Source organism: Cynoglossus semilaevis, chromosome 13 (assembly GCF_000523025.1).
Source record: "Cynoglossus semilaevis isolate Cse_v1.0 chromosome 13, Cse_v1.0, whole genome shotgun sequence".
Lineage (NCBI taxonomy): Eukaryota > Metazoa > Chordata > Actinopteri > Pleuronectiformes > Cynoglossidae > Cynoglossus > Cynoglossus semilaevis.
This window is the reverse complement of record NC_024319.1, coordinates 3,154,709-3,178,324: the sequence shown is the minus strand read 5'-3', so window position 1 is coordinate 3,178,324 and position 23,616 is coordinate 3,154,709. Positions and strand designations below refer to the sequence as shown.

The window sequence follows — 23,616 nt, the reverse complement described above, 5'->3', positions numbered from 1 at the left end:
TTCACTTTGCTCTAACGTGATTACACATGTAGAGAAAAATAATCCACTTATTTAAAACCATTAAATGTTTTTTTTTTTTTTAATGCTGAGCCAAAACATTAATTACACTGAGTGAGAAATAAATGAGAAACAGAACCGTTCACCGCTACCAACAGCAAACACAAGAGGGCGCCACCTTTGCTAACGAAAGAACACATACCTTTAAATATATTCAACACCTTGTCAAAGTTTACTAAAACTTTTATGATTTTTTTTCTTACCCGCCAACTTTCCAGATGGCGACGACTGCTTCGAGGTGGGACGTCGTTCCGGTGAAATCCGAACCACAGGTCGACCCCTGAGCCCCAGTAAAGAGTACCGGCTGCACGTCCAGGCGCTGGATGAACAGGGACGTAAAGGACCATCTGCCGCCGTGGCCATCCTGGCCGGGTACCGATCGCCGCAGTTCACCAACACCACCTACAGGCTGAAGGTGCCTGAGAACACCCCTGCTGGCCAAATGTGAGTCACTGCAGTTGACGATGTCATTGACCTGGTATTGGAAAAAAAAGAGCAAAGGATTCTGTTTGACTTCCTGACTTGTTTGGAAAGAATCACAGAAATAAACCAACATCAGTTGAAAAAAAATTAGCTAGTGTATAAGTCCAGCAAATATCTGTGTTTAAACTTGAAGCTAACGTAGCTAAATGGATTTGAATGCTAAGTAAGTAGCTTAAATAATTAGCTGAGACAAAATATGGCAAATAACTAGAAATCTCAACAGCTTAAAATCAAAATAATTAATGATAACTTAGAGTTAGAACAGTAGCTTCAACGTTAAGGTGACGTGAGGTGAACTACGGAAACACTGTAGTAAAAATGTTGACCAACAGGGGATAAGTTCTAAGATTAGCCAAAAGTTGATCTGTGGTGTGTGTGTGTGTGCGTTTGTTACTGATGTTACAGAGGTTTCTGTGTGTGTTTATCCCCGAGGAACATGATTTACATTTTACTGCTCAATGTGTGTGTGTGTGTGTGTGTGTGTGTGTGAGATGTCATTTGATGCATATAAAGATGAGCCCTATGGAGCGAGACAAAAGAAAAGATGGAGAGAAAGAGGTGAGAGGAATGAACAAAGGAGGAAGAAGAAGAGGAGGAGGAGGAGGAGGAGAGTGGGATGGAGGAGTCAAGAGATAAGAGAGAAGAGGAGGCGGAGAAGGAGAACGGGGGGGAGGAGGAGGAGTAGGTCAAAGATGAAGAGGATGCAGTTGTGTTTGTGTCCTGAGGCTCAGAATTTGAACGTGTGACAAATTCAAATATTTATTAAAAGCAACCTCTGAATACACATGTGTGTGTGTGTGTGTGTGTGTGTTTGCCCCTGAGGGGAGTAAAGCACATTGTATTAATATCCAAGTATCCATGCCACCATGTGAGTCGCGTGTGTGTCCTATTGTTGTAAGTGTGTCAGTTTTTTTTTTCTGTTTTTTTTTTGCATGTTGTTGAAGTGTTTCAGTTTCAAACCTCACCGTTTATGAAGTCGGTGGATAAAAAACTTCTGCTCCTCCTTCTCCACTCACACAGTGTGGCAGTGGTCCAGGCTGTCAGCTTCCAGATGAAGTCTCTCTCTTATCTGCTGCTGGTCAATCCAGGGAACGTGTTCAGCGTTGACCAGCAGGGCGGCGCTCTCAGACTTACCCACACTGTGGACTATGAGAGCGGACACAACGTCTACGTCCTGCAGGTCAGAGCGTCGGAGCCGGATACTGGCCTGAGCAGTGTGACTGAGGTCAGTGCACACAAACACACACACACACACACAGAGAATCATGGGTAAATTCCAGAAACAAAAATGACATAATTTTCGAGATAACATCTCTTCCAGACCATAGAAAAGTCCATAGAAAAAAACAATGATTTTGCCTCATAGCACTGCTGCTCCAGTGACAAAGTTTATAAATTCTATTTAACTTTTACTCTGGTGTTATACAAACTGACCACAAGAGGCAGCAGCATCTCAACCTGTGTTCTACATTTGTCCCATTGAACTAAAATTACATCTCAACCTGTGTTCCACATTTGTCCCATTGATATAAAATGACAGATTTTTTTTTCTCTGGACTTTGGTGTAAAAGAGCTTCATCTCCATATAAACAAGATCAGGTTCAGGATTTTATGAGTTGGGTTAACGGTGAGGGGGCCCCCTGCAGGTGGTGGTTGATGTAACAGATGAGAACGACTGCACTCCAGAGTTCCTGCAGTCCATCTACAGCAGAGACAATGTTCCTGAGAACGTCCGAGCAGGAACGTCGCTGCTGCAAGGTTTTACACACTGAAACACACACACACACACACACACACACACACACACACACATATACAATTAGTTAAAGGTAGAATCTGTTTCCAGATTGTCTTTATCGTCGTCCTCCTCCTCTTCTCTCTCCTCAGTCCACGCTCGTGACTGTGACTCTGGTGTTAACTCCAAGATCTCTTACTTCATCCACGGTGGAGACGGAGCCTTTGACATCACGTCAGGGGGGGTCGTCAATTCGGCCCGCGGCCTCGACTACGAACGGTCCAATCACATCTACGAGTTTGTGGTAGTGGCCGTGGACGCGGGGACGCCTCCTCGTACAGGCTCCGCCTCCGTACGCATCAGGGTCTCCAATGTGAACGACGAAGCACCAATCTTTTCCCAGAGCGTGTAGGTTACTCTACCATTCAAAAGTCCATAGAGAAAATCAGTCATTTTAGCTCAAACAGACGCCGTGGTCCGGAGTTAAATCTACTGCTTTCTCCATCACTAAAATCAAACGTGTTACTTTGTGACTTCATGTTTGAAATGGTCAGATTTACCTCAGTGACACAAACTGACCACAAGAGGCGACAGTGGACCAGCATCTGCTGTCTCTCGGGGAGCTAGAATCACTGATTTTCTCTATGAGGTTTGGTGTGAGCTTTATTTTTTTTTTACTTTTTCTCCTTTCTTCACTCTTCTATCTCTTCTTCTTCTCTGCTCCATCTCCGACTCCTTCTTTTCCTCACCCCCTCCTCGTTATCATGGTTACGCTTCTCCTCTTATCTCATTTCTCTCCCCCTCTTCATCTTCCCCGTCTCTCCTTTACATTATCTCTTCATCCCCCCCCACCCTCCACTCTCCTGTCACAGTCAGTGTCTCTCGCCCACAGACTCACTATGCTAATTACATTTATTTTTTCCTAAAACCAGAATCTATTTTTACTCCTGCAGTACTCCTCTCTGGGTTTTCACCTCCTCTCTTCTCTCGCTCCTCTGTCTGACTCCTTCCCTCCTTCGTCCTTGGCACTTTTTTTTTCTCCCAACTTTGTTATTTTTTTAAATTATTTATTTGTTCAAACTTTATTTGCTGTTCAGCGGGAGCCGCTCTAATTCCACCTCTTTCTTTTTACCTCCCTGTCTCTCAGGTACAAGACGTTCCTCAGTGAAGACGCAGGACCGGACACCCTGGTCGCCATCGTCCACGCCAACGACCCCGATGGAGACGCCGTCTCCTACGCCATCACAGGAGGAAACGAGGACAGCAACTTCCTGCTGGACAGACAAAAAGGTGAAAAAGAGAAGACGAGGAGGAGAAGAAGGTGAAGTCTGGTCCGGTCTGTCTGAGTCTCAACTCCAGGTTTGTTTGTTTGTTCTCAGGAATCATCCAGCTGAGGAAGAGTCCGCCCCCGAGGCTGATGGGACCTCAGTATGTTCTCAACATCACAGCCACAGACGACAACCTCTCTGGCGGTCCGTACCCTCTCAGCAGCTCCACCCAGGTCATTGTGGGAATTAATGATATCAACAACAACAAACCAGTTTTCCAGGAAGTGAGTCAAAGTCCATTACTTAAAAAACCGTTTTGATTTATTACCTGTCGACTCTGAATTTCAATCATTTCGTCCAAGTTGTTGCCATTTCTGTTTGATAAAACTCACAAATAGAATCACATATAACACATTCTTCCCGGTGTCAGAGCTCCAGTCTGAACGCTGCCGTCCTTGAGAACCAGCCTCCTGGGACATTTGTTCTTCAGGTCCAGGCCGAAGATGCCGACATGGGGGTCAACGGAGAGGTCAAGTACGGCATCATGGCGAGAGACGGGGTGTCTTCTAGCTTTGACATCGATCCTGACTCCGGTAACGTCCACAGCTACAGCGACTGTTATCACAGTGATTTGTAGTAAAAATATAGCGACGCTGTAGTTCTGACATCTGTCTGTCAGGCGTGATCACCACCGCGGTGAGTTTCGACCGTGAACGTCAGAGAGAGTTCACGCTGTCCGTGACGGCCACAGACCAGGCGGACGAGCCGCTCATCGGGATCTGCCAGGTCACGGTGGTGATCACAGATGAGAACGACAACGATCCGAAGTTTGAGAACAGTCGCTACCAGTGTGAGTACACCGTGTAATAACACCAGATAGTTATTACCAGTGTGTGTGTGTGTGTGTGTGTGTCATCTTGATAGGCAGATAAAATATTTGTTTCCTACTCTCACTGATTTCTTTTTATCTGTGTTTGATCAAAGGCTCAGCTCTTCGTCACAGCGACTCATTAACTATTGAACAGCAGAGTTCAATCTTTTCTGGGACATAGATTTTCATTCAATCACAAACAGGAAATGGTCGACTTTCTGTCTTTCTCTGGTTTTTACGGCAGAACTTTCTCACAGTGTTAGTGCCGCTGAATACAAATGAAAATGAACTGGTGTTAAGGCTGAGGTTGTTAGGTGAGTCTTATAAATATATTCATATGAGATCGTTTTGAACAGAATCTCTGTCTGGTTATTGTTACAGACATTTACGATGAAGAGGTGTTTTGTTTTGAAGGCGAGTCTTCTCACTCACAGCTCATTTTCTTAAACACACCAGACCTGCTGTTTTTTTTTTTTGTTTTTTTTTTTGTGGGTTTGTCACAAACGTTGGGCTCAGCAGATCTGAGGTAATTATTCAGAGTGAAACATTTCCTTCCAGGACCACAAATGTCACAGGGACATTATTATTGACATAAAGCCTGAAAATGCAGTATAACAGCAGAAAAAGCAGCAGCAGCAGCAGCAGCAGCGGTGGTGGCGGTGGCGTCTGATCGGGGCTGACACTCTCCCCAGTCAGCAGGATCCAGGGTTACCTCCATAAATTTAGTCCATAAAGTCAGCGCAGGGACCCAGAAATGAGTGAATGAGGCGACACTGCTGACGCCACAAAACACTGCTCTGTTCCTATTATAATATCTGCCTCCATTCACTCAGCGTGATGGGAAATACTGACTGAGATTCAGCTCAGCTCAATCAGAATTTTTTTTTACCGGAGTTCAGGACAAATTCTGTGAATTAAAGCTGTAATGTTCACCAATGTCTTCTTCCTTCTTCGACCTCTAATCGTGTCTGACAGACTTTCTGAGAGAGGACACCCCGGTGGGGACTAGCTTCCTCCGAGCGGCGGCACACGATAATGACCAGGGCAGCAACGCAGCCATCACCTACTCCCTGTCCAATCAGGAGCCGGCGTACCTGCAGATCAACCCTGCAACTGGTTGGATTTACGTCAATCAGCCAATCTCACAGGTCAGAGACAGACAGCACTGAAGGTAGATGAAAGTAAATGACTCTGGTCATTTAAAGACTGGTACCCCAGGTTGATCAAACAACCATGGAACTGTAGCTCAGTGGGTAGTGCAGCTGCCGTAACCATGGAGGGTTGTTAGTTTGATTCCAGACTTGGTAGGCTATATACTGCCCCATGGCAGCCATAGGAATGACGTAGGCTATATACTGCCCCATGGCAGCCTTGCTGTCTGTAGGTACAAGGCAAAACCTCCACTTGTAGCAGTGCTCTTCCAACAGGGGGCACCCCACTTGACAATCGATGTAGAATATGCCCGCCCTGCACTTAAGACAGCATTCAGCCTCTAGCGGCCCATATCACGGGGCCCACAGTAGAACAGTGACCCTCTACTGACACCCGGCTGATAATTAACAAATAAATGAACACTTTTGTGGTCTGTAGACGTCTAGGATCAGTCGACAGATCGTGGCGTCCGACGGAGGAAAACGCAGCAGCTCAGTGGATCTGACGGTGATCATCACCAACGTCCACAACCAGCCTCCACAGTGGGAGCAGCAGGAGTACTGGGTCACTGTCCCTGAGAACACCGTCAGAGATGCCAAGATAGTGGTGAGTTATGATGACCAGAACTGGGAGAACTGGGAGGATCCTTAGTTCAACCTGACAGTTGAAGATTTTGGTCTTAAGGCTCTTCATCATCATCATCATCATCCATTCATTGAGGGCCATTTACTTCTTCTCTGCTCTTCAGACTGTCAAGGCCACATCTCCCCTCGGTGACCCTCGCGTCACCTACAACCTGGAGGAGGGCCAGGTTCCAGAGACCAACATGCCGGTTCGGTTTTATATCAAACCCAACAGAGCAGACGGCTCTGCGTCCATCCTGGTGGCCGAGAACCTTGACTTTGAGACGACCAGCTTCTTCACCCTCAGAGTTCGTGTTCAGAACGTGGCTGCCGTACCGCTTGCTTCTTTCACCACCGTCTATGTCAACGTTACAGGTGAGGTTACAGTCTGATTTGGATCTGGTACAGACACCAGCGCTGACGTTAGCTACAACAGGCCTGGTACAGACACCAGAGCTGACGTTAGCTGCAACAGTCCTGGTACAGACAACAGAGCTAACGTTAGCTACAACAGGCCTGGTACAGACACCAAGGCTAACGTTAGCTACCACAGTCCTGGTACAGACAGCAGAGCTAACGTTAGATACAACAGTCCTGGTACAGACACCACAGCTAACGTTATCTACAACAGTCCTGGAACAGACACCAGAGCTGACGGTAGCTACAACAGTCCTGTTACAGACACCCGAGCTAACGTTAGCTACAACAGGCCTGGTACAGACACCACAGCTAACGTTATCTACAACGGTCCTGGTACAGACAACAGAGCTAACGTTAGCTACAACAGTCCTGGTACAGACCAACAGTGTAGTCAGCCAACAACAGACCAGATGAGGTCCAGAGCCAAAAGTCTTTAAATGTTGAAAATATAATTTCTATTATTTCTTCATCATAGTCCATGGTGTAATTTGACACCTAGTGTGTCATACATTACATTACATTTATCAGGCAGGTGTTATTATTTAACTATCCAATGTTCAGTTTACTCTAGTCTGAACAGTCTCATTAACACAGAGAGAGAGGAGCAGAGAGAGGAGCTGCCATCTTTATCTTTCATTATTTTATTACATTATTATAATCATTATTGTTCGTCAGTCCATCACTGAGGGGAAGGAGAAGAGGAACAAAAATAGCAGCAGCTGTCGGTGGCTTGTCATTAGCCCCACTGACTCACATCCCAATCAGCTTCTATAGGCTGCTGGAGTGAGGAGGAAGAGGGAGAACAGGAGGTAAAGGAGGAAGCACTTCCTGACCATGATTGGCTCTGAACAGACCCACATCAGAGGCTGTAATTGGCTCAGTGGAGCCTCACGGTGACGAGAGCTGCTTCATGGAGTTTTCAGGAGTTTGAGGAATATTTTTCCGGGTCAACTGTTTTCTCTCTGAATGACGAGAAGAATCCTGAGTCATGAGACGGTGGAACCTGATGGAAGAGTTTGTTTCTGTGGCGTTGTCCCTGATCTGATCTCCTCCGGGAGCCAAAACCTAAATCAATTTGGAATATTCTAACAGCTGCTGCCAGTCAAAGTCATGGCAGGCAGGCTCAGGCCAAAACCAGCTAAATCCTGTTGTTTTGTTCTCCTCAGATGTGAACGATAACGTTCCCTTCTTCCTGTCGTCAACGTACGAGGCCACGGTTCCTGAGGGAGCAGAGATCGGAACGTCCGTGGCCCAGGTGTCGGCCACAGACCTGGATTCTGGGCTACATGGGCTGGTGAGGAGCATCAACGTCTGCTCTCATTATTCCTCCACTTCCTGCTCTTGTATTTCTGCATCTTCTTTATCCCGTCTTCCCGGACTTCCCTCCTCAGGTTCGTTACTCCATCCTGAAGGATGAGAGCGGAGACTCCCGGCTCTTCAGCATCGATTCCCGCAGCGGGATCATAGTCACTCGGGCTTCTTTCGACCGGGAGCAGAAATCTTCATACTTGGTGGAGGTCCAGTCACAGGACGGCTCAGAGTCGGCGAGGATAGGTCAACATGGACAACCTAACACTGGTAACTGTGCAGCAACGGGCTTTAGATCCTTAAGAATTGGTTTGAAATTTGTCTCACCTTCAAGTAAGGTTTTAAATTAGCATTTGGTTTTGAATTAGCACCTGTCTCTACAGTAGCATATGGTTCTACATTAGCTTTTGGTTTAATATTAGCATTTTATTTCAAGTTAGCCTCACGTCATGTGTGTTTTAGACACGGCCTACGTCAGGATCTACGTCACTGACGTTAACGACAACGCTCCAGCGTTTCTCAACTCTGTGTACGAGGTGAGTGTGGAGGAGGACCAGGAGGTGGGATTCATCATCATCACTGTCACTGCTAACGACGAAGATGAAGGTGAGTCTGAGGGACTCCTTTACTCCTCTCTCCGTTTCCTTCTTCTTCTCCTGCTCTCCTTCATCCACTTCTTTTCACTGCTCATTAGCGGATGTTGCCGTTCCTTCAGTTTTTGATCTTTGTCTGTTTGTTTGTCCTCGCTCAGCTTTACTCCTTGTGAGTTTCTCCCTCCTCCTCTCTGGGGTTTTCTCTGCTCAGAATAAAGTGACGTCTGTTTGTTATTTATCTTTGTTGGGTTTTTTTTTATCTTTATCTTTTACTTCTTCCTCCCACGCTCCCTCTGTCTCACATCCTCTGGAGATTTTCTCCCCCTCTTTCTGACACCCCTAGTTTTCCCCAAACTTTTTCTTCACAGTGTGATCCAGTTATTATTTTATTCTAAAAAAATTTTTTTTTTGAATATTATTTTTATTTCTGAGACGGCACACAGACAGCGTCATCTTAACCAATGAGCAGCTGAAAAAGTCTGACTCAGTCTGAGGAATGACAGCATGACTCAGCACTTTATGCAGTGATGATGACGCCCCCTACAGTTTATACAGAAACTGAGATGTAAAAAAAAATATTTTTAATAATTTTGTTCACATCAATCTGTGCTTGTGTGTTTGTGTGTGTTTGTGTGTGTCTTTATTCATTTATTTCTACCCTGTGTGGATAATCAAAGATGGGGAGAGTGGAGGGAAAGGCTTTAGATTACTGCTCCTCCACCTCCTTCCTGCCTCCTATCTAAAGCTGATTAGGCGCAGCAGCAGCAGCAGCAGCAGCAGCAGCAGCCTGGTGGTTTTGGTTTTGCTGCTGCTCTGGTTCTTCAAGTGTAAAAAGTGCAGATTAAGAGCATCTGTTAATGAGATCAAGAGGGTTTTTTTTTTATTATTCTACTGAGTTGAGTCTCTCTCTCTGTCTCTCTCTGTCTCTCTCTCTGTCTCACATACAACAACACAAATACCCGAGCACACATAAAGACATGCAGACACACACAGAGTCTGGCAGGAGGCTGGTACATGTTACACTGAACAGGAAATGAGGAGAAGGAGTAAAAAAACATTTGTATAATGATGAGAGGGATCGACTGTATAAGATGATGAGGATAATAATGTTGAGGAGTAAGACCCCCCCAACCCCCAAAGAAATAAAAAGATGATGATGATGATGATGGAGGAGAAGTGGGAGGAAAAAGTCATCATAATAATAAAGACTGAAAAGGAGAAAGAAGGGGTGACCTGCTGAATGACCACAGGAGGCAGTAGAGGACCACAAGGTCCTGTTTCCTGTGCAGCTAAAAATCACAGATTTTTGTTGTTACTAGTTTTAAAAAAATAATTGAGATCCACATTTAAGACCATCTGCAGTTCAACACGCTGTGAGTTCTTCGGTTTCTAAAAGTTTCAACCTGCAGTCTGTGCTCAGGGATGACTTTCCCCTCCGGTCCACTTCATCTGACCTCCATCGCAATTCTGAGCTTCTTCTGGGCTGAGAATTAAAACCAGTGTGTGTGTGTGTGTGTGTGTGTGTGTGTGTGTGTGAGAGAGTGTATGGTTTAAGAGGGCAGCACCATATGGCCAGACTGATCATTAGAGAGGCTGCCTTGGGCAAAAAGACTCTCATATTCCCTCACCACTCCCTGAATACACATTTAACACACACACACACACACTCACACACACACACACACTAACATGGTCATGGAGATACTCCACAGATCTCCACAGATGGTGTTTTTTCTCCTTGGGTGCTGGTAAACAGAGATCAGAGTGGACTGAGACGGAGCTGCCTCCAGGTCCCGAGTGTGAGTGTGTGTGTGTGTGTTGGAATCTCAGACAAAGTGAGGCTGGGAACGTTGAAAAAGAGAGATCAGAGGAAACAGACTTCAGCCTTCAGGTTGGAGTCACTTTGTGAAGCCACTGATTCACAGATTATAGTGCTGCCATCCCTGGGTGTGGAGTCTGACGGTGCCTGGAGAAACGCAGGACTCTGACTGGTCCAGACTGGTTACGGTGTCAGAGGTCATTCATTATAACAGCTTTTCTGAGAGATCGTCAGGCGTAAATATTCCAACTTCACTGAATTAGTCTGAAAACTACAGCAAAAAAAAAAAAAGTTGATTCTTGAGAAACATCATTCCATGTTCTTTGTTTGTCATGACACGTCTCTGCTGTCTCCAGATGTCCTGTATCATAGTGGACAACATGATTTCTTTCCTCCGTCACGCTCCTCATCTTCCTGTCATCTCCAGGTGCCAATGCTAAGCTACGTTACCAGCTCACCTCAGGAAACAGCATGGGGAGCTTCGACGTGGAGCCTGAGGTGGGAACCATCTTCGTGGCTCAGCCTCTGGACTATGAGATGGAGCAGTGTTACGAGCTGCGGCTGGTGGCGTCCGATGGGAAGTGGGAGAACGAAACACTGGTGGTGGTCAAGGTGGTGAACCGTAACGATGAAGCGCCAGTCTTCGGCCAGACTGAATACCACGCCACGGTGACGGAGGAGCTCACGCAGCTCCCAGTCTTCATCCTGGAGGTCAGTGAACATGAGTCACCGTTATTAAAATAAGGAATTGTGAACGTGTTGCTTTGGCGCTTCAGTTGGACACCCTTTCCACCTTCTTCTTTTTCAAATTTCACCGCAGGGTTCGTTCACCCCAGTCTTTGAAGTCGTTTCCTTCCTTCTTCTTCTTCTTCTTCTCTTTCACACTTGTATCAATTTCCTCCTAATATGATGCAGGTCAACCAAACTCAGAGTGAACGGTCGCAGTAATCAAAATAAAAATGAGATTTTCTCCGAGTTCTCTGAAGGGAGTTCCTAGAGGAGGTCAGAGCAGAAACACCCGTGGAGAACATTAGAGGAGAAATGAGAGCAGGTCCAATCAATTCCTGCAGGTGAAGTGAAGCAAGTGCAATTCCAGGTCCAGGTCCAGGTCCAGGTCTGGGGGGTTTACGCTCCTGCTGCCCCCTGTTGTCACCTTCTTCTTTAATCGTATTCTCTCTGCTGAAGCTCCACTGACTGTCAACAACCAGAGAAACTGATGTCACGGCAGAAATGGAGTCAGGAAGTTCACTCTGTGCTGTGGTTTTTTTTTCTTCAAAAGAAAACTTTTCCAAATCCTTTCCTGTCTGACGGTCATGGTTTTTAAGATGTTTGTAACATTCCAGGGGAAGACAGTGAAACATGTTTAGCTTAAATGAAAATATGTAACATTCCAGGGGAAGACCCTGAAACATGTTTAGCTTAAATGAAAATATTTAAGGTTCATATTCGAACCTTAGAATATTTGTCCAACACAGTCCAGTTGACTTCTATTTAACCCCTTTGCTCAGTATGTCCGTTTTGACTTTCTGCTTGGGGTTGTATTTCTGCTGATCTGGTATTTTCAGATCTATGTTAGCAACATAATTAGCTCCCATTTAATCTTCTTTTGGCAGGTTTCAGCCACTGATCCAGACCAGGAAGCCGATCAAACTGCCCTTCGTTACTCACTCCACGGTCAGGGAGCCGGTGGTGAATTCACCATTGACGAACTCTCTGGACGGATCTACGCCCAGCGTCGACTGGACCGTGAAGAACGTCCAGCCTGGAGGTTCCTCGTCCTCGCCACAGATGAGGCTGGAACAGGACTCACAGGGTTCGCTGATGTGCTGCTGGAAGTCAGAGACGTTAACGACAACGCACCCTTCTTCCCTTGTCCAGTGCTGGAAGTGGACGGGTGTTTTCTGGGTCAGGTTCCTGAAAATTCACCTGCCGACACCTCCGTGATGGAGATGAGAGCGATGGACCTGGACGACCCCAACGAGGACAGGAACGCCGTTCTGACCTACAGCATCATCAAAAATGTTCGCAACGAGATCAACCTCAATCTCTTCTCGATCAATGCCAGCACTGGGACCATCTACACTGTACTGGGATCTTTAGACCGGGAGGCTGTGGACCAGTACCTGGTGGTGGTTGAGGCCAGAGACGGTGGCGGGTTAGCAGGTACAGGCACAGCCACCATCATGGTTTCAGATGTCAACGATCATCTGCCCGTCTTCACTCAAAGAGTCTACACGGCTCAGGTGAGTCCGTCTGATCTTCTGGTGAATTCACCAGAAGGTTAGAAACTCAGTTCAGTTTTGTTTGTTTTTTTATCTTTTTCTAGCTAAGAAAAGTCTTATTATGAATAATGTGCTGACTACTATCCTGTTTCCCCCGGATCTTCTCTAGGTGGCAGAGGACCTGCAAATCAACAGTGAGGTTCTGGTTGTTTCTGCCACTGATGGAGACGAAGGTGAGAACGCTGCAGTCACCTTTAGCATCGTCTCGGGGGATGAGGACAGGAAGTTCTTTGTGGAGACAGACAGAGTAAACCGGCGTGGTGTCATCAAGCTGAAGAAGCAGCTGGACTTTGAAAAAGCCCACGAGAGGATGTTCAACCTGACCCTGAAGGCTGAGGACGCCGACTTCTTCAGCCTGGTCCACTGTCTGGTTCAGGTGGAGGACTCCAATGACCACGCACCTGTTTTTGTTCCACAGTTCTACGAGCCTCCGTCCATTTACGAGGACGTCCCCGTTGGGACAATTGTAACTCAGGTGACAGCTTCTGATCTGGACTCTGGACCAAATGGACATTTTTCTTACAGCATCTCCAGGGAGTCGGATCCTCAGGGTCATTTCCTGGTGGACCAGTCCGGTTGGCTGATCGTAGCAGCTTCTCTGGACAGAGAGGACATCTCACAGCACAGGGTCGTGGTCCTGGCCACAGATTCTGGAAAACCACCGTTGACTGGGACCGCTGTAGTGATGGTGACCTTGCTGGATGTCAATGACAACGGTCCAGAGTTTGAGGTTCCGTACCAAGGCCTCGTCTGGGAGAACACTATGGCTCCACAGACCGTGCAAATGAACGAGACCTCATTCCGGCTCCACGTCACTGATCGTGACAGCTCCACAAACGGCGGCCCGTTCTCCATACAACTGCTGACGGTCACCTCCGATGGCGCTAATTTCAATCTGACTGACTTGAAAAATGGCAGCGCAGCCGTAACGGCCCTACGACCCTTTGATCGCGAGCAACAGAAAGAGTACCGCCTCTCGATCCTCATGACCGACAGTGGATCTCCTCAAATGAGCTCAACCAGCACACTGACAGTCATCGTTGGGGACAAGAATGACCACGCCCACTCACCGGGACACACCCACTTTATTGTCTACAGTTTAGAAGGTATAGGATTTGTTTTTGTTGATACTCCTGATGTATTTATATTCCAAGTTGAACAAGACTCCAAGAAAAACAAATGAATGTAAAAAAAAAAAACTCAGGCAACACTCTGCGTCTCGTGACGTCCCAAATCCTTTTCAGTGCTCTGCACTCGTGTAGTTATGTCTGATCTGGTCACAGTCGGCTGCTCACAGCCTCAGGCTCCAGCAGCCCATCACTAATTTAACATTTCACACCATCTGTGGACTCACTGTAAAGAAGGTCTGATGTCGTTTTAGCGGTTTTTTTTCTGTCTCTGGAGACTTTGGACATAAAAGTGCATAAACCTGCTGAGATGAAGCATCGTGTTGGTCCAGAACAAGCTCACGCAAAGACACACCAAACTCCTGGGTTTTTACAAGCTTCACGGGGGGGGGGGGGTCGATAGGAGGGGGGCAGGCGCTGTTTAAAAAGGGCTCAGATAAAGAGTACTCCTCCATCCTCCTGCGGCGCTGTCAGTGAAGCATGTCCTGACTCCTTATCTCCTCACAGGAGCCCTCACCTTCACCGCCCATCATCAACAGCATGAGGGCTTTCATCACAGGGGTTTAACCAGCACTCAGATAGTGAAACCCCTGAGAGAATTTAAATTTAAAATAGTTTTTCTTCCCCTTTTTCTTTATCCTGACAGGGTTCCTTCCAACCACGGTGCTGGGACAGATTCCGGCTCCGGATCCAGACGACTGGAGTCAGAAGAAGTACCAATTCCAGGGCCAAACCTCGAGGTAATGGCTTCAGGAGTGCATGACGGACAGTGACAGGATTTTCACGAGTTTTTTCCCATTGAATTATTAAGTATTTAAAACTTCCAGGAACAACGAGCTTAGCCCATCACAGGTACCAGTCACAGAACCAACCAATATGTGTTTCTACCACAGAAGCCAGTACAAGCAACTAGGCACAGTACCCAGAACTGTGTTGCTCCTACTGGGTAAACAAGTACCAGAAACAATGGATAATTCCACCACATGAACAACAATCAGTTTCAGGAACTTTTGGTTTTTACAAGAGTAATTAGTACTACTAACAAAAGAGCCCTCATATTCATAAGTAACAGTAATAGTACCAGGAACTATGGGGATTGTCCCTGCAGGAAAACGGTTCTACGAACTGAGACAAAATTAAAGCACTGCAAAGTAGGAAAGGTTCCAAGAACCAGTCGCAAGGATCAGGAAAATAGGTGTGAGATGTGAAGACACAACGACCACAGAAAATAAAAAACAGGAAAGAGAAAAATGAAGAAAAGGAGAAAGGAGACAAAAACAGGAGGTTGTTCTCATCAGAAACAGTTATTTTATATTTATACTCAATCAGCAGCAGGAGAGAAAATTCACGCAGCAGCTCAGTGAGGAACAGGAGGTGGAGGAGGTGGAGAAGGAGCTGGTTTTGTTTGATGAGGCTCCACAGCTACACGCTGAAAGGCGAGGCTGATTACACTCTCTGCCACCACCCACCACCTACCACTGCTGCTGCTGCTGCTGTTTCTCACCACATCCTGACGAGAAGAAAAAGACGAGAAAGATCTGAGAACAAAAGACGTGACAGGGAGAGAGAGAAACCTGATCAGAGATGCTGTGAGATGCTGCCGCCTCACAGCTGCTGACAGGTAGCAATTTGTTCCTCACTGAGCTGTTTATGTGGAGAGGTAAAAATAAAAGTGGAGAAAGAAGAGGAAGACAAAGGGAAAGAAGAAGAAAAAGAAGAAAAAAAAGACGAGAAGAAGAAGTTGAAGGTGATGAAGATGCTGAGCAGCATCTGTCCATAAACCCATGCAGTTCAGTTTGTTGTTGTGGAAAAAGAGCAGCGAGAAGTTCGACGGCTCTGAGTTTCACCTCAGCCGACGGCTAACAAAGGTTTTGTCGAAATAAAGCAAATAAACAACAGCCACATCATTTAAAGACGAACAGTTAACAGATCAATCAGCCACACCGAAAGAACAGGTTGTAATTAGTCAAAAGCCGTAATTGTGCCTTAGTTCATATCACAGTACGTATGGAATAACAATATGCTGTTAATCAAGATTAAATAAAAAACATTAATTGTTTATCTCTAGAAATTAGCCATTAGAAATTACCCTAAAAAAGTACCCATAGCATTTGCTCAATTTAGTTTAGCTTGTCTCAGAAAGAGTCAAAGACAAAGTAGCTACTAGATAACTTTAAACACATTAAATTAGTAAGCTTCCTGACTGATACCGAAAAAAGGGTTGTAATTAGTCAAGCAATTGTGCCTTAGTTCATATCACAGTACGTATGGAATAACAATTAAAATAAAAAACATAAATTGTTTACCTCGAAATTAGCCAAAGATTCATTGGTTATTTTTAAAAATATTTTACCCTAAAAATGTACCCATAGAATTTGCTCAATTTAGTTTAGCTTGTCTCAGAAAGAGACAAAGACAAAGTAGCTAATAGATAACTTTACATTAAATTAGTAAGCTTCCTGACTGACCTCCTCCTCCTGCCTCCTCCTCTCAGGGCCTTCAGTCTGGACCAGACCTCGGGTCAGCTCAGCATCAGGGAAGGGACTCCCCCTGGGTCGTACCACCTGCAGGTGCTGGTGTCTGACCACACCTGGCCTGACGTCATCTCCACCGCCCGCGTGGAGGTGATGGAGCTGCGTCAGAACATCCTGCAGAACGCTGCGTCCGTGCGACTGTCCAGTGAGTCCTAGAACACACACACACAACATTCATGTTGGAGGGTTTACAATGAACAGCCAGCAGGGGGCAACTCTTCAGGGTGTTTTCAGATAGAATCGAGGACAAAAATGACAATTTTCTCCAGCAGGTTTAGGTAGACAGGAAATTACTTTTTTTTTAACTCAGTATTTCCCCATACTCTCTTTTTCTCCTCCACCTTTTCTTTTTTTAACATCTCCTAAATTTCTATTTTTACATTCCTCATTCACACCTTGCTGCATCTCTCCCCTCACTCCTTCTTCCTCTCCTCTACATCTTCACCTCTTCCTGTCTCTGCTGCAGACCTGACAGTGGAGAACTTCTTCAGTGGTGGTGAACAGAGTCCTTTCGTCCGTCTGCGTGAGGCACTGGCTGATCTGATGCAGACTGTACCAGAGAATGTTCAGATCTTCTCTGTGGCCGACGCTGGTCAACCAGGACACAAAGACCTGAACGTGTGGTTTTCTGCCCACGGCTCACCGTACTACAGGACTGAGAAGCTGCAGGGCTACGTCGCCGCCAACAAAGTTAAGGTGAGAAGAAAACCTGGGATTTTAGCTGGTTACCTTAAGTCTACTGTAAAGGTAATTGCTGTTCTTCTGTATTTTTCAAGTTGGAGTCGGTGGTGGGCGTGTCCATCTCTCAGGTGGGTGTGGACGACTGTCCTCACACCGACTGCAGCGGCTCTGGAGGCTGCAGCACCCAGGTTTCCTTCAGTCAGACTCCCCTGGTGCTCAGCTCCGGGAACACGTCTCTGGTTTCTCTGTCAGCCTCGACCTCCGCCGAGTGTGGATGCAGGGGTCGAGAGGTCAACTATCTGCCTTGTGCTGCATACCCCAGCAACCCCTGCTTCAACGGAGGCACCTGCCAGGATGGACCTCTGGGATACAGGTGGGTGCAGTTTGTGGACGACCTAACGCGGAGAATAGCTGAAGGTTAGCTGTTCCCCTGTTTTTCATGGGCGTCACTTCTGACTAAACGCTACTTCCTGTGTCTCAGGTGTCTGTGTCCTCCTCTGCTGGATGGGCCTCAGTGCCAACAAACCAAACGCACCTTCAGCGGCCAGAGCTACGCCTGGTTTCCTCCCATCATGCCTTGTTTCCAGAGTCATATCTCTTTGGAGTTTCTGGCTGAGTCGCCCAACGGGCTGCTCCTCTATAATGGACCAGTTGTCCCCGCCCACTCTGAGGCGAAGGAGGACTTCATCGCTGTAGGTCAGTCTACATGTCAACATTTTCTAAATTTTATGATGATAATCCTTGATAATCCTCAGGCTAATTTTAACTGAGCTAAATTTTACTTTCTGGAGAATACCCGTTGATAATCCTCTGGCTAATTTTAACTGAGCTAAATTTTACTATTCGTATTCGTATTTCTAGCCGAACCTATTTTTGGAACATTTTCCCTGAATTAATCAAAATAATTTACATATTTTTCATTCTTCCCGAAGAACTGAAAGACGGCGTTCCAGCCCTGAGTATAAACCACGGATCAGGAATTCTAACTCTGCAGCTGCCAAAAAGTTCTGCTATTACTGACAGACGGTGGCATCGACTGGACATCATCTCTGATGGGAAGGTAGAGAGACAGAAAGAAAAAGAGAGAGAGCGAGAGAGAGGTGGATGGATGGATGATGGATGGATGGATGAGTAGAGAGATAGTCAGAGAACAAATCAAGGTAATGAGAGGAAAAAGTCCATTTAAATACCGGACCTTCTGATCTTGTGGTTCTTCCTGTTTGTCCAGACGGTGACCCTGGTTCTGGACCAGTGCAGTGGTGTGGGTGTCACTCAGGAGTTGGATGAGTCGTCCTGCAGAGCTTCAGGCGAAACACCAGGAGACCAGAGGTGAGGAAACACCTGGAGAGAAATGACCAGATGTGAACAGATCTGTTTGTTCTTTCAGATCAGACTCTGGTGCGGGGGCCAAATATGGTCCCTGCTCTAGGTTCACTGGCATTGAGTTTGATGCACCTTGAATAATTTTTTTTTCAAATCTATTTTTTACTTATTGCACCTTGAATAATTTTTTTTTTTTTCAAATCTATTTTTTACTTAGTGCGTACATTTTATTATTCATTGTTTATTTTATTGACCTTTAGCTAAAATATTTAGGTTTTATTTTTTAAATATTTCTATCAGCGATTCCTAGCTTCACTTTAATCTACATCGGCTAATTTATGGCCTGCTTTTGTTTTGTAAATCCCAATCTCTCAATCCTGTTGTCATTCAGGTATCTGGACGTGTTCCAGCCTCTACAGCTAGGGGGCGTTAAGGAAACGTCTCTCCACAGAAGATACCAAGGTTTTAAAGGCTGCCTTAGAAACCTGGTGGTGGATAGTCAGGTAACTCATTCTGTCACGTTTATCGATCATTTTACGTGTTTACTTGGTAAATGGGCTGAGATTTTGATCACGGTCTCCCATCCCAACCCTCAGGTTTACGACCTAGCGTCTCCAGGAGAGAGTGTTGGCAGTAACGCGGGCTGTACACCCACAGACGGTGTGTGTGTGACGGCAGGTAGTCCTTCCTGTGGAGGCCACGCCTCCTGTCAGGCTGAGTGGGGTTCGTTCAGCTGTGAGTGTCGTCCTGGATTCACCGGACACAAGTGTGACACGGGTGAGACGAGTGTATGTGTGTGTGTAATGTTAGATGTCCTGAACCTTTACTCTCCAACACCAGAGTCCACAGAGAAGATCAGAAGGACACAGGAGCTGCTGGTCCACACATGGATGTTTTTTCTATGCTTCATGATGTTTACTACGTATTTTGTTTTGTTTTTTTCATAGTTTTAAGCTTGTGTTTCTGTTTCTGCTCCTCCATTCTTCAGTGGTCCCAGAATTCTCCTTTGACCCCAAGAGCTTCATGCGTTTCCAGCTCAGAGGTGGAAGCAGCACAAGACGCACAAACATCCAAATGTTCCTCCGAACCAGGAGCGCCACAGGAACCCTGTTCTCCGTGTCTTCAAGGGAAGCCAGCGAGTACATCATCCTAGAGGTGAGTCTCTGTCTCCACCCGTCGCTTCTTCCTCTTTAATTTCCTGCTCACGTTAGGGATGTTTTTTCCCCCTCAGATCGAAGGAGGTCTCCTCTCTGTTCGAGCCGACCTGGGTGGTGGCACCAACTTCCTGCAGCTCCCTGGTCAACAGGTGGACATCGGCCAGTGGATCCTGGTCAGTCTGAGTCGACACGATAACCTCTTCACTCTGAAGGTGGAGCAGGGTGGTGGCTCACGAGAGGTTCAGGCTCAGCTGGGGGACCACAGGGAGATGTTGCTCCATCCATCCAATCTGGTGGTGGGAAAGGGTCCAAAGACTGGAGAAGATGCTGGTGACTTCCAGGGTGAGATTCAGAGGTCAAACACTTCAGTAGCACACATCGATTTAAGTCCAGCGACGACTACGCAAATCAGTTCCTCTGCTGTGTAAAAATGGTTCCATTAAGTTACCAGTTGCTCTGGTGTCTGTCTTCGATTCTCTTTAGAACTCAGTCCCAAATTCCTAGTCGCTCTGGTGTCTGTCTTCGAGTCTCTTTAGAACTCAGTCCCAAATTCCTGCTACTCCTACTACTTTAGTTGTGATTTAGTTCCTTACAGATCTAAGATCAGGTTCTGGGCTTATCCCGGACTCCCCTCTTGTTCCAGGCTGTTTGAGGGACGTTCGTTTGAACGGTCACGTTCTACCTCTGAGCGGTCTGAGTATGGACACGGTGCTGGTTCTGGATCAGCGTGGCGTCTCCTCCGGATGTTCCAGTGACGCCTGCATTAGCGGACCATGTGCCAGTCCACTGCGCTGTGTGGACCTGTGGAGGAAACACCAGTGCAGGTAATAAAGCCAATCAACTCTGTCTTCTCTGGAGCAGGTCTGGGCTCAGTCCTGACCCACTCTGATACTGTTCCTCAGGTGTCCTTCTGGTCAGGTGATGGAGACAGACCAAACTGGTCAGCAGCGATGTAGACCTTCGCCCTGTGGACCGTCATCCTGTCGCAATGGCGGTGTGTGTCAGGCATTAACGGTGGACAGTTTCAGCTGCAGGTGTCACGATGGGTTCAAAGGTCAGCGCTGTGAACTGGGTCAGGTCAGAGGTCAGCATCTGTCTGCCCTGAGTCCTAGCTCCATCCTGGCCGTCAGCATGTGTCTGCTTGTCTTCTTTGGTAAGAGACATCAACGGAATGTAGACAAGATCAGATTTATGTGGTTGTTTATATTTTCATATTGAAATAAAAATCAAAATACAAAAATATTAGTGGTTGTTTATATTTTCATATTCAAATAAAAATCAAAATACAAAAATATTAAGATTACATTATATTAAAAACTATTATATAAAAATTATATAAAAAATATGAAAAAAAACAGCTCACAGATCTGCATGTCCATTCTGGCTACTTTACTTGAGAGACTGTGATAAAGATGGATAACCAACAACGCCAGTGTCGTGTTCATATTCTTCTACTGTTTGGTTGCAGCAGTCCTAGTGGCAGTGACGGTGTGGAATCAGAAGGGAAGTCGTAACAAGTTCAGGAAACGTGGCGTTTATCACATTCCTGATGAACATCAGAGCTGGGAGGATGTTAGAGAAAACATACTCAACTACAATGAGGAGGGAGGAGGAGAACAGGACCAGGTGTGCAAGTACACAATCAAGTAACAATAACAAAGAAAACCCACGCTGTGTGTTCATTATGTTAAAAATATCTACTCTATTTATTTATTTGTATTATTTGTATAAAAGCTTAAAAGTAGTTTTTTTTTTGGAATTTAAAAAAGTTCTTTTGACATTCTTTTCGGATCTACAGTACCACTAAGAGGTTAAGTCCTTTTTGTTTACATCTCCAGAATGGTTATGACATCACAGAGCTGAAGCGCCCCCTATGTTCCAGTCTGTCCCAGTCATCGTCCTGCACCACTGCTCCACTCATCCAGTCCTCACCCAGCTCTCAGGAGGACATTCTCCCTACCGTTTCTTCCACTTCCTGTAACTGTGGCGCCCCCTACCTTAGCGTTCTACACCCACACCACCAGCATCAGCCAGACAATAGTGGCTACACTGAAAACATTAGCTGCAGCGCTAACACAGACAAGAACGCGAAGACAGACGCAGATCATTTGTCGTCAATGGGCTGCATGGACTTCAAGAGCTACGTAGCGCACATAGTGTGGGAGGCTGACCACGACGACGAGGCCTTCCCGCCAGACTCTTACCACGTCTGGTGCGTGGAGGGTTCGGGGACTTCGTTGGGTAGCCTTAGTTCACTGGAGTCAATCGCATCTGGAGGGAATGGCGATGACGACAATAGAGGGTTTGTTCATAGCACGCTGTCACAGTGGGGCCCAAAGTTTAGGGCGCTCAGCGAGATCTACGACCAATCCCCAAGACAAGGTGGAGAAAAACATCCACAGGAGCCATAGTCATGACGTTATGACTCAGCAGGACTAGAAGCCAGTGTTCTACGTGGTCAAAGACATTTTGGACTGAGATTTCTTTGTTTTTTGTGCAGAGAAATTTGTCTGCAGACTCGTTGTGTCTGATCATTTCCCAGTCTACCTCTTAGCTACGTTAATAAACGTCAACCAGCGTTGTGTCTGATCATTTCCCGGTCTACCTCTTAGCTACGTTAATAAACGTTAGACTCCAGAAGGTTCTAGATCAGATCCCCAAAAAGGGTTGAGAGTACCGTAGATTTTACTTGAATTGAGGGATAGAATGGGAACAGAGGAGGAAGATTGATCCAGATCTAAAATGTGGTTCAGACCCAAGGCCAGACTTGAACCAGTAAAGGGACGTGGGCAGAGTTAGTGGACTCTCATCGGACCTGTGAGCTGGACTGATCTCAGAGATTTCCAGAGTTTGTGTTAGAATAACGCCAGAAGAATGTAACTGTCCTTCAGAAAAAAATGAAACCCACATTTAGCCTTTAATCAGACTGTTTCTGAACGAGCACAGAACAATCAGGGTTTTTAAAAAAGTTTTGGTTTGGATCCTGTATTTTTACCAAAAGTTTAGATTCAAATATTTGTGAGAAGTTGCAGAAATGTTTCTTATTCTGTTAGGACGTCTCTGTTCTTGTAGATAAAAATTGTTATGGATTTGGTAAATGAAGCAGGTTCGTGTCGAAACACATTGCTTCAATTTTACTGATGTGTGATGTCATGTACAGTTGAATGTTTTATAAAAAAAAACAAATTTTCCCTTTTGTATATGACTTTTAATAAAAGTGTTTTTCCCTGATTTCTTTTGTGGTCTTTCAGAAGATGTTCACGTGAATAGTTCTAATCTTTGTAGAACTTCATTTGCTTCTTTTTTTAAATGTAAATAATTGAACACAATTACGTATATGTTACGAAGTCTGTTGCAACAAATTTACCAACCCGCTTGAATTGAGCGTGAAAGTCAACATGTCATTAGCGTAAAAATAGCAACATTAGCATCGCTGATTTTAACGACCCTGTGACCACACACAATTCGCTGTCACTCTCACATCAATCTTAAATCGTATTGTTTGAACGTTTTCATTACGTAGCCCATGAACCTGAATACTGTAAATTATCGTCACGTCCCGCCATTACACCAAACGTCGGTTTACTTACAGTTCGCGGCCACAATATAGCATTAAACGATTCATTTTTAACTGATGATTTAATAACTAATAACACCTAACACTGAACCTCATTAAAAAAGCGTCTAGCTTACCTCTTACAAACTTTTTTTCAGTGACGCTATCGACCGCATACTCATTACTGCCGACATTTTCTGTGACGTACCTGCGTCACCTTCTGTAAGACTTAGGCTACAGCGCCTACCCCTGATGGGATCCGGTATAACCTCTGTACGTTCACACAAATTAAAATACAATAATGTGGACATAAAGCAAACTTAAAGTGTCATTTATTAAACTACGCTACTGTCAAACCAAGCCATTTTTTACCAACATGAAAAAAAAACACTTTAACAGTATATTTGAGACATTGGTAGATCAAGATTATTAAAAAACAACTTTGAACTGAAATTGATTGGTTTATAAGTAACACGATTTAAAACTGGACCGGGTTTAAAACTAGGCCATAACAACATGAGATTAACTGAGTTTCTTTAAAATATTGATTTTTTTTCCTGCAGGGGTCGTTGTTATTCTTTTTGTGTTTTAATTATTTCGCGGTCATACAAAAACCGGTTAAAACCA

General features: G+C 45.5%; 1 protein-coding gene and 1 long non-coding RNA gene across 2 annotated transcripts in view; one reads left to right on the top strand and one right to left on the bottom strand.

Moving 5' to 3' along the window:
• The window catches only part of LOC103388055 (neural-cadherin), a 42,415-nt gene extending 19,373 nt beyond the window's left edge, over positions 1 to 23,042 (top strand). The window contains 33 exon segments of the mRNA XM_025061657.1: positions 276 to 501; positions 1,561 to 1,765; positions 2,187 to 2,298; positions 2,428 to 2,683; positions 3,423 to 3,565; positions 3,655 to 3,827; positions 3,968 to 4,136; positions 4,223 to 4,393; positions 5,390 to 5,562; positions 6,005 to 6,172; positions 6,315 to 6,564; positions 7,776 to 7,903; positions 8,001 to 8,187; positions 8,380 to 8,523; positions 10,757 to 11,040; positions 11,943 to 12,572; positions 12,721 to 13,717; positions 14,385 to 14,478; positions 16,233 to 16,417; positions 16,739 to 16,968; positions 17,049 to 17,326; positions 17,435 to 17,649; positions 17,886 to 18,013; positions 18,182 to 18,282; positions 18,668 to 18,779; positions 18,873 to 19,053; positions 19,265 to 19,431; positions 19,508 to 19,775; positions 20,077 to 20,257; positions 20,336 to 20,586; positions 20,902 to 21,059; positions 21,272 to 21,952; positions 22,003 to 23,042. Coding sequence (XP_024917425.1) covers positions 276 to 501; positions 1,561 to 1,765; positions 2,187 to 2,298; positions 2,428 to 2,683; positions 3,423 to 3,565; positions 3,655 to 3,827; positions 3,968 to 4,136; positions 4,223 to 4,393; positions 5,390 to 5,562; positions 6,005 to 6,172; positions 6,315 to 6,564; positions 7,776 to 7,903; positions 8,001 to 8,187; positions 8,380 to 8,523; positions 10,757 to 11,040; positions 11,943 to 12,572; positions 12,721 to 13,717; positions 14,385 to 14,478; positions 16,233 to 16,417; positions 16,739 to 16,968; positions 17,049 to 17,326; positions 17,435 to 17,649; positions 17,886 to 18,013; positions 18,182 to 18,282; positions 18,668 to 18,779; positions 18,873 to 19,053; positions 19,265 to 19,431; positions 19,508 to 19,775; positions 20,077 to 20,257; positions 20,336 to 20,586; positions 20,902 to 21,059; positions 21,272 to 21,844 — 7,538 coding nt within the window. The 3' untranslated portion in view covers positions 21,845 to 21,952; positions 22,003 to 23,042.
• LOC107989430 (uncharacterized) lies at positions 426 to 23,609 on the bottom strand. The gene is made up of 8 exons (XR_001760989.2): positions 23,127 to 23,609; positions 18,149 to 18,294; positions 16,207 to 16,424; positions 3,408 to 3,546; positions 2,475 to 2,693; positions 2,043 to 2,308; positions 1,557 to 1,998; positions 426 to 532 (listed from the first exon to the last, which is right to left on the bottom strand). It is a non-coding gene; the product is annotated as an uncharacterized LOC107989430 (long non-coding RNA).
• Positions 23,610 to 23,616: the final 7 nt, after the last annotated feature.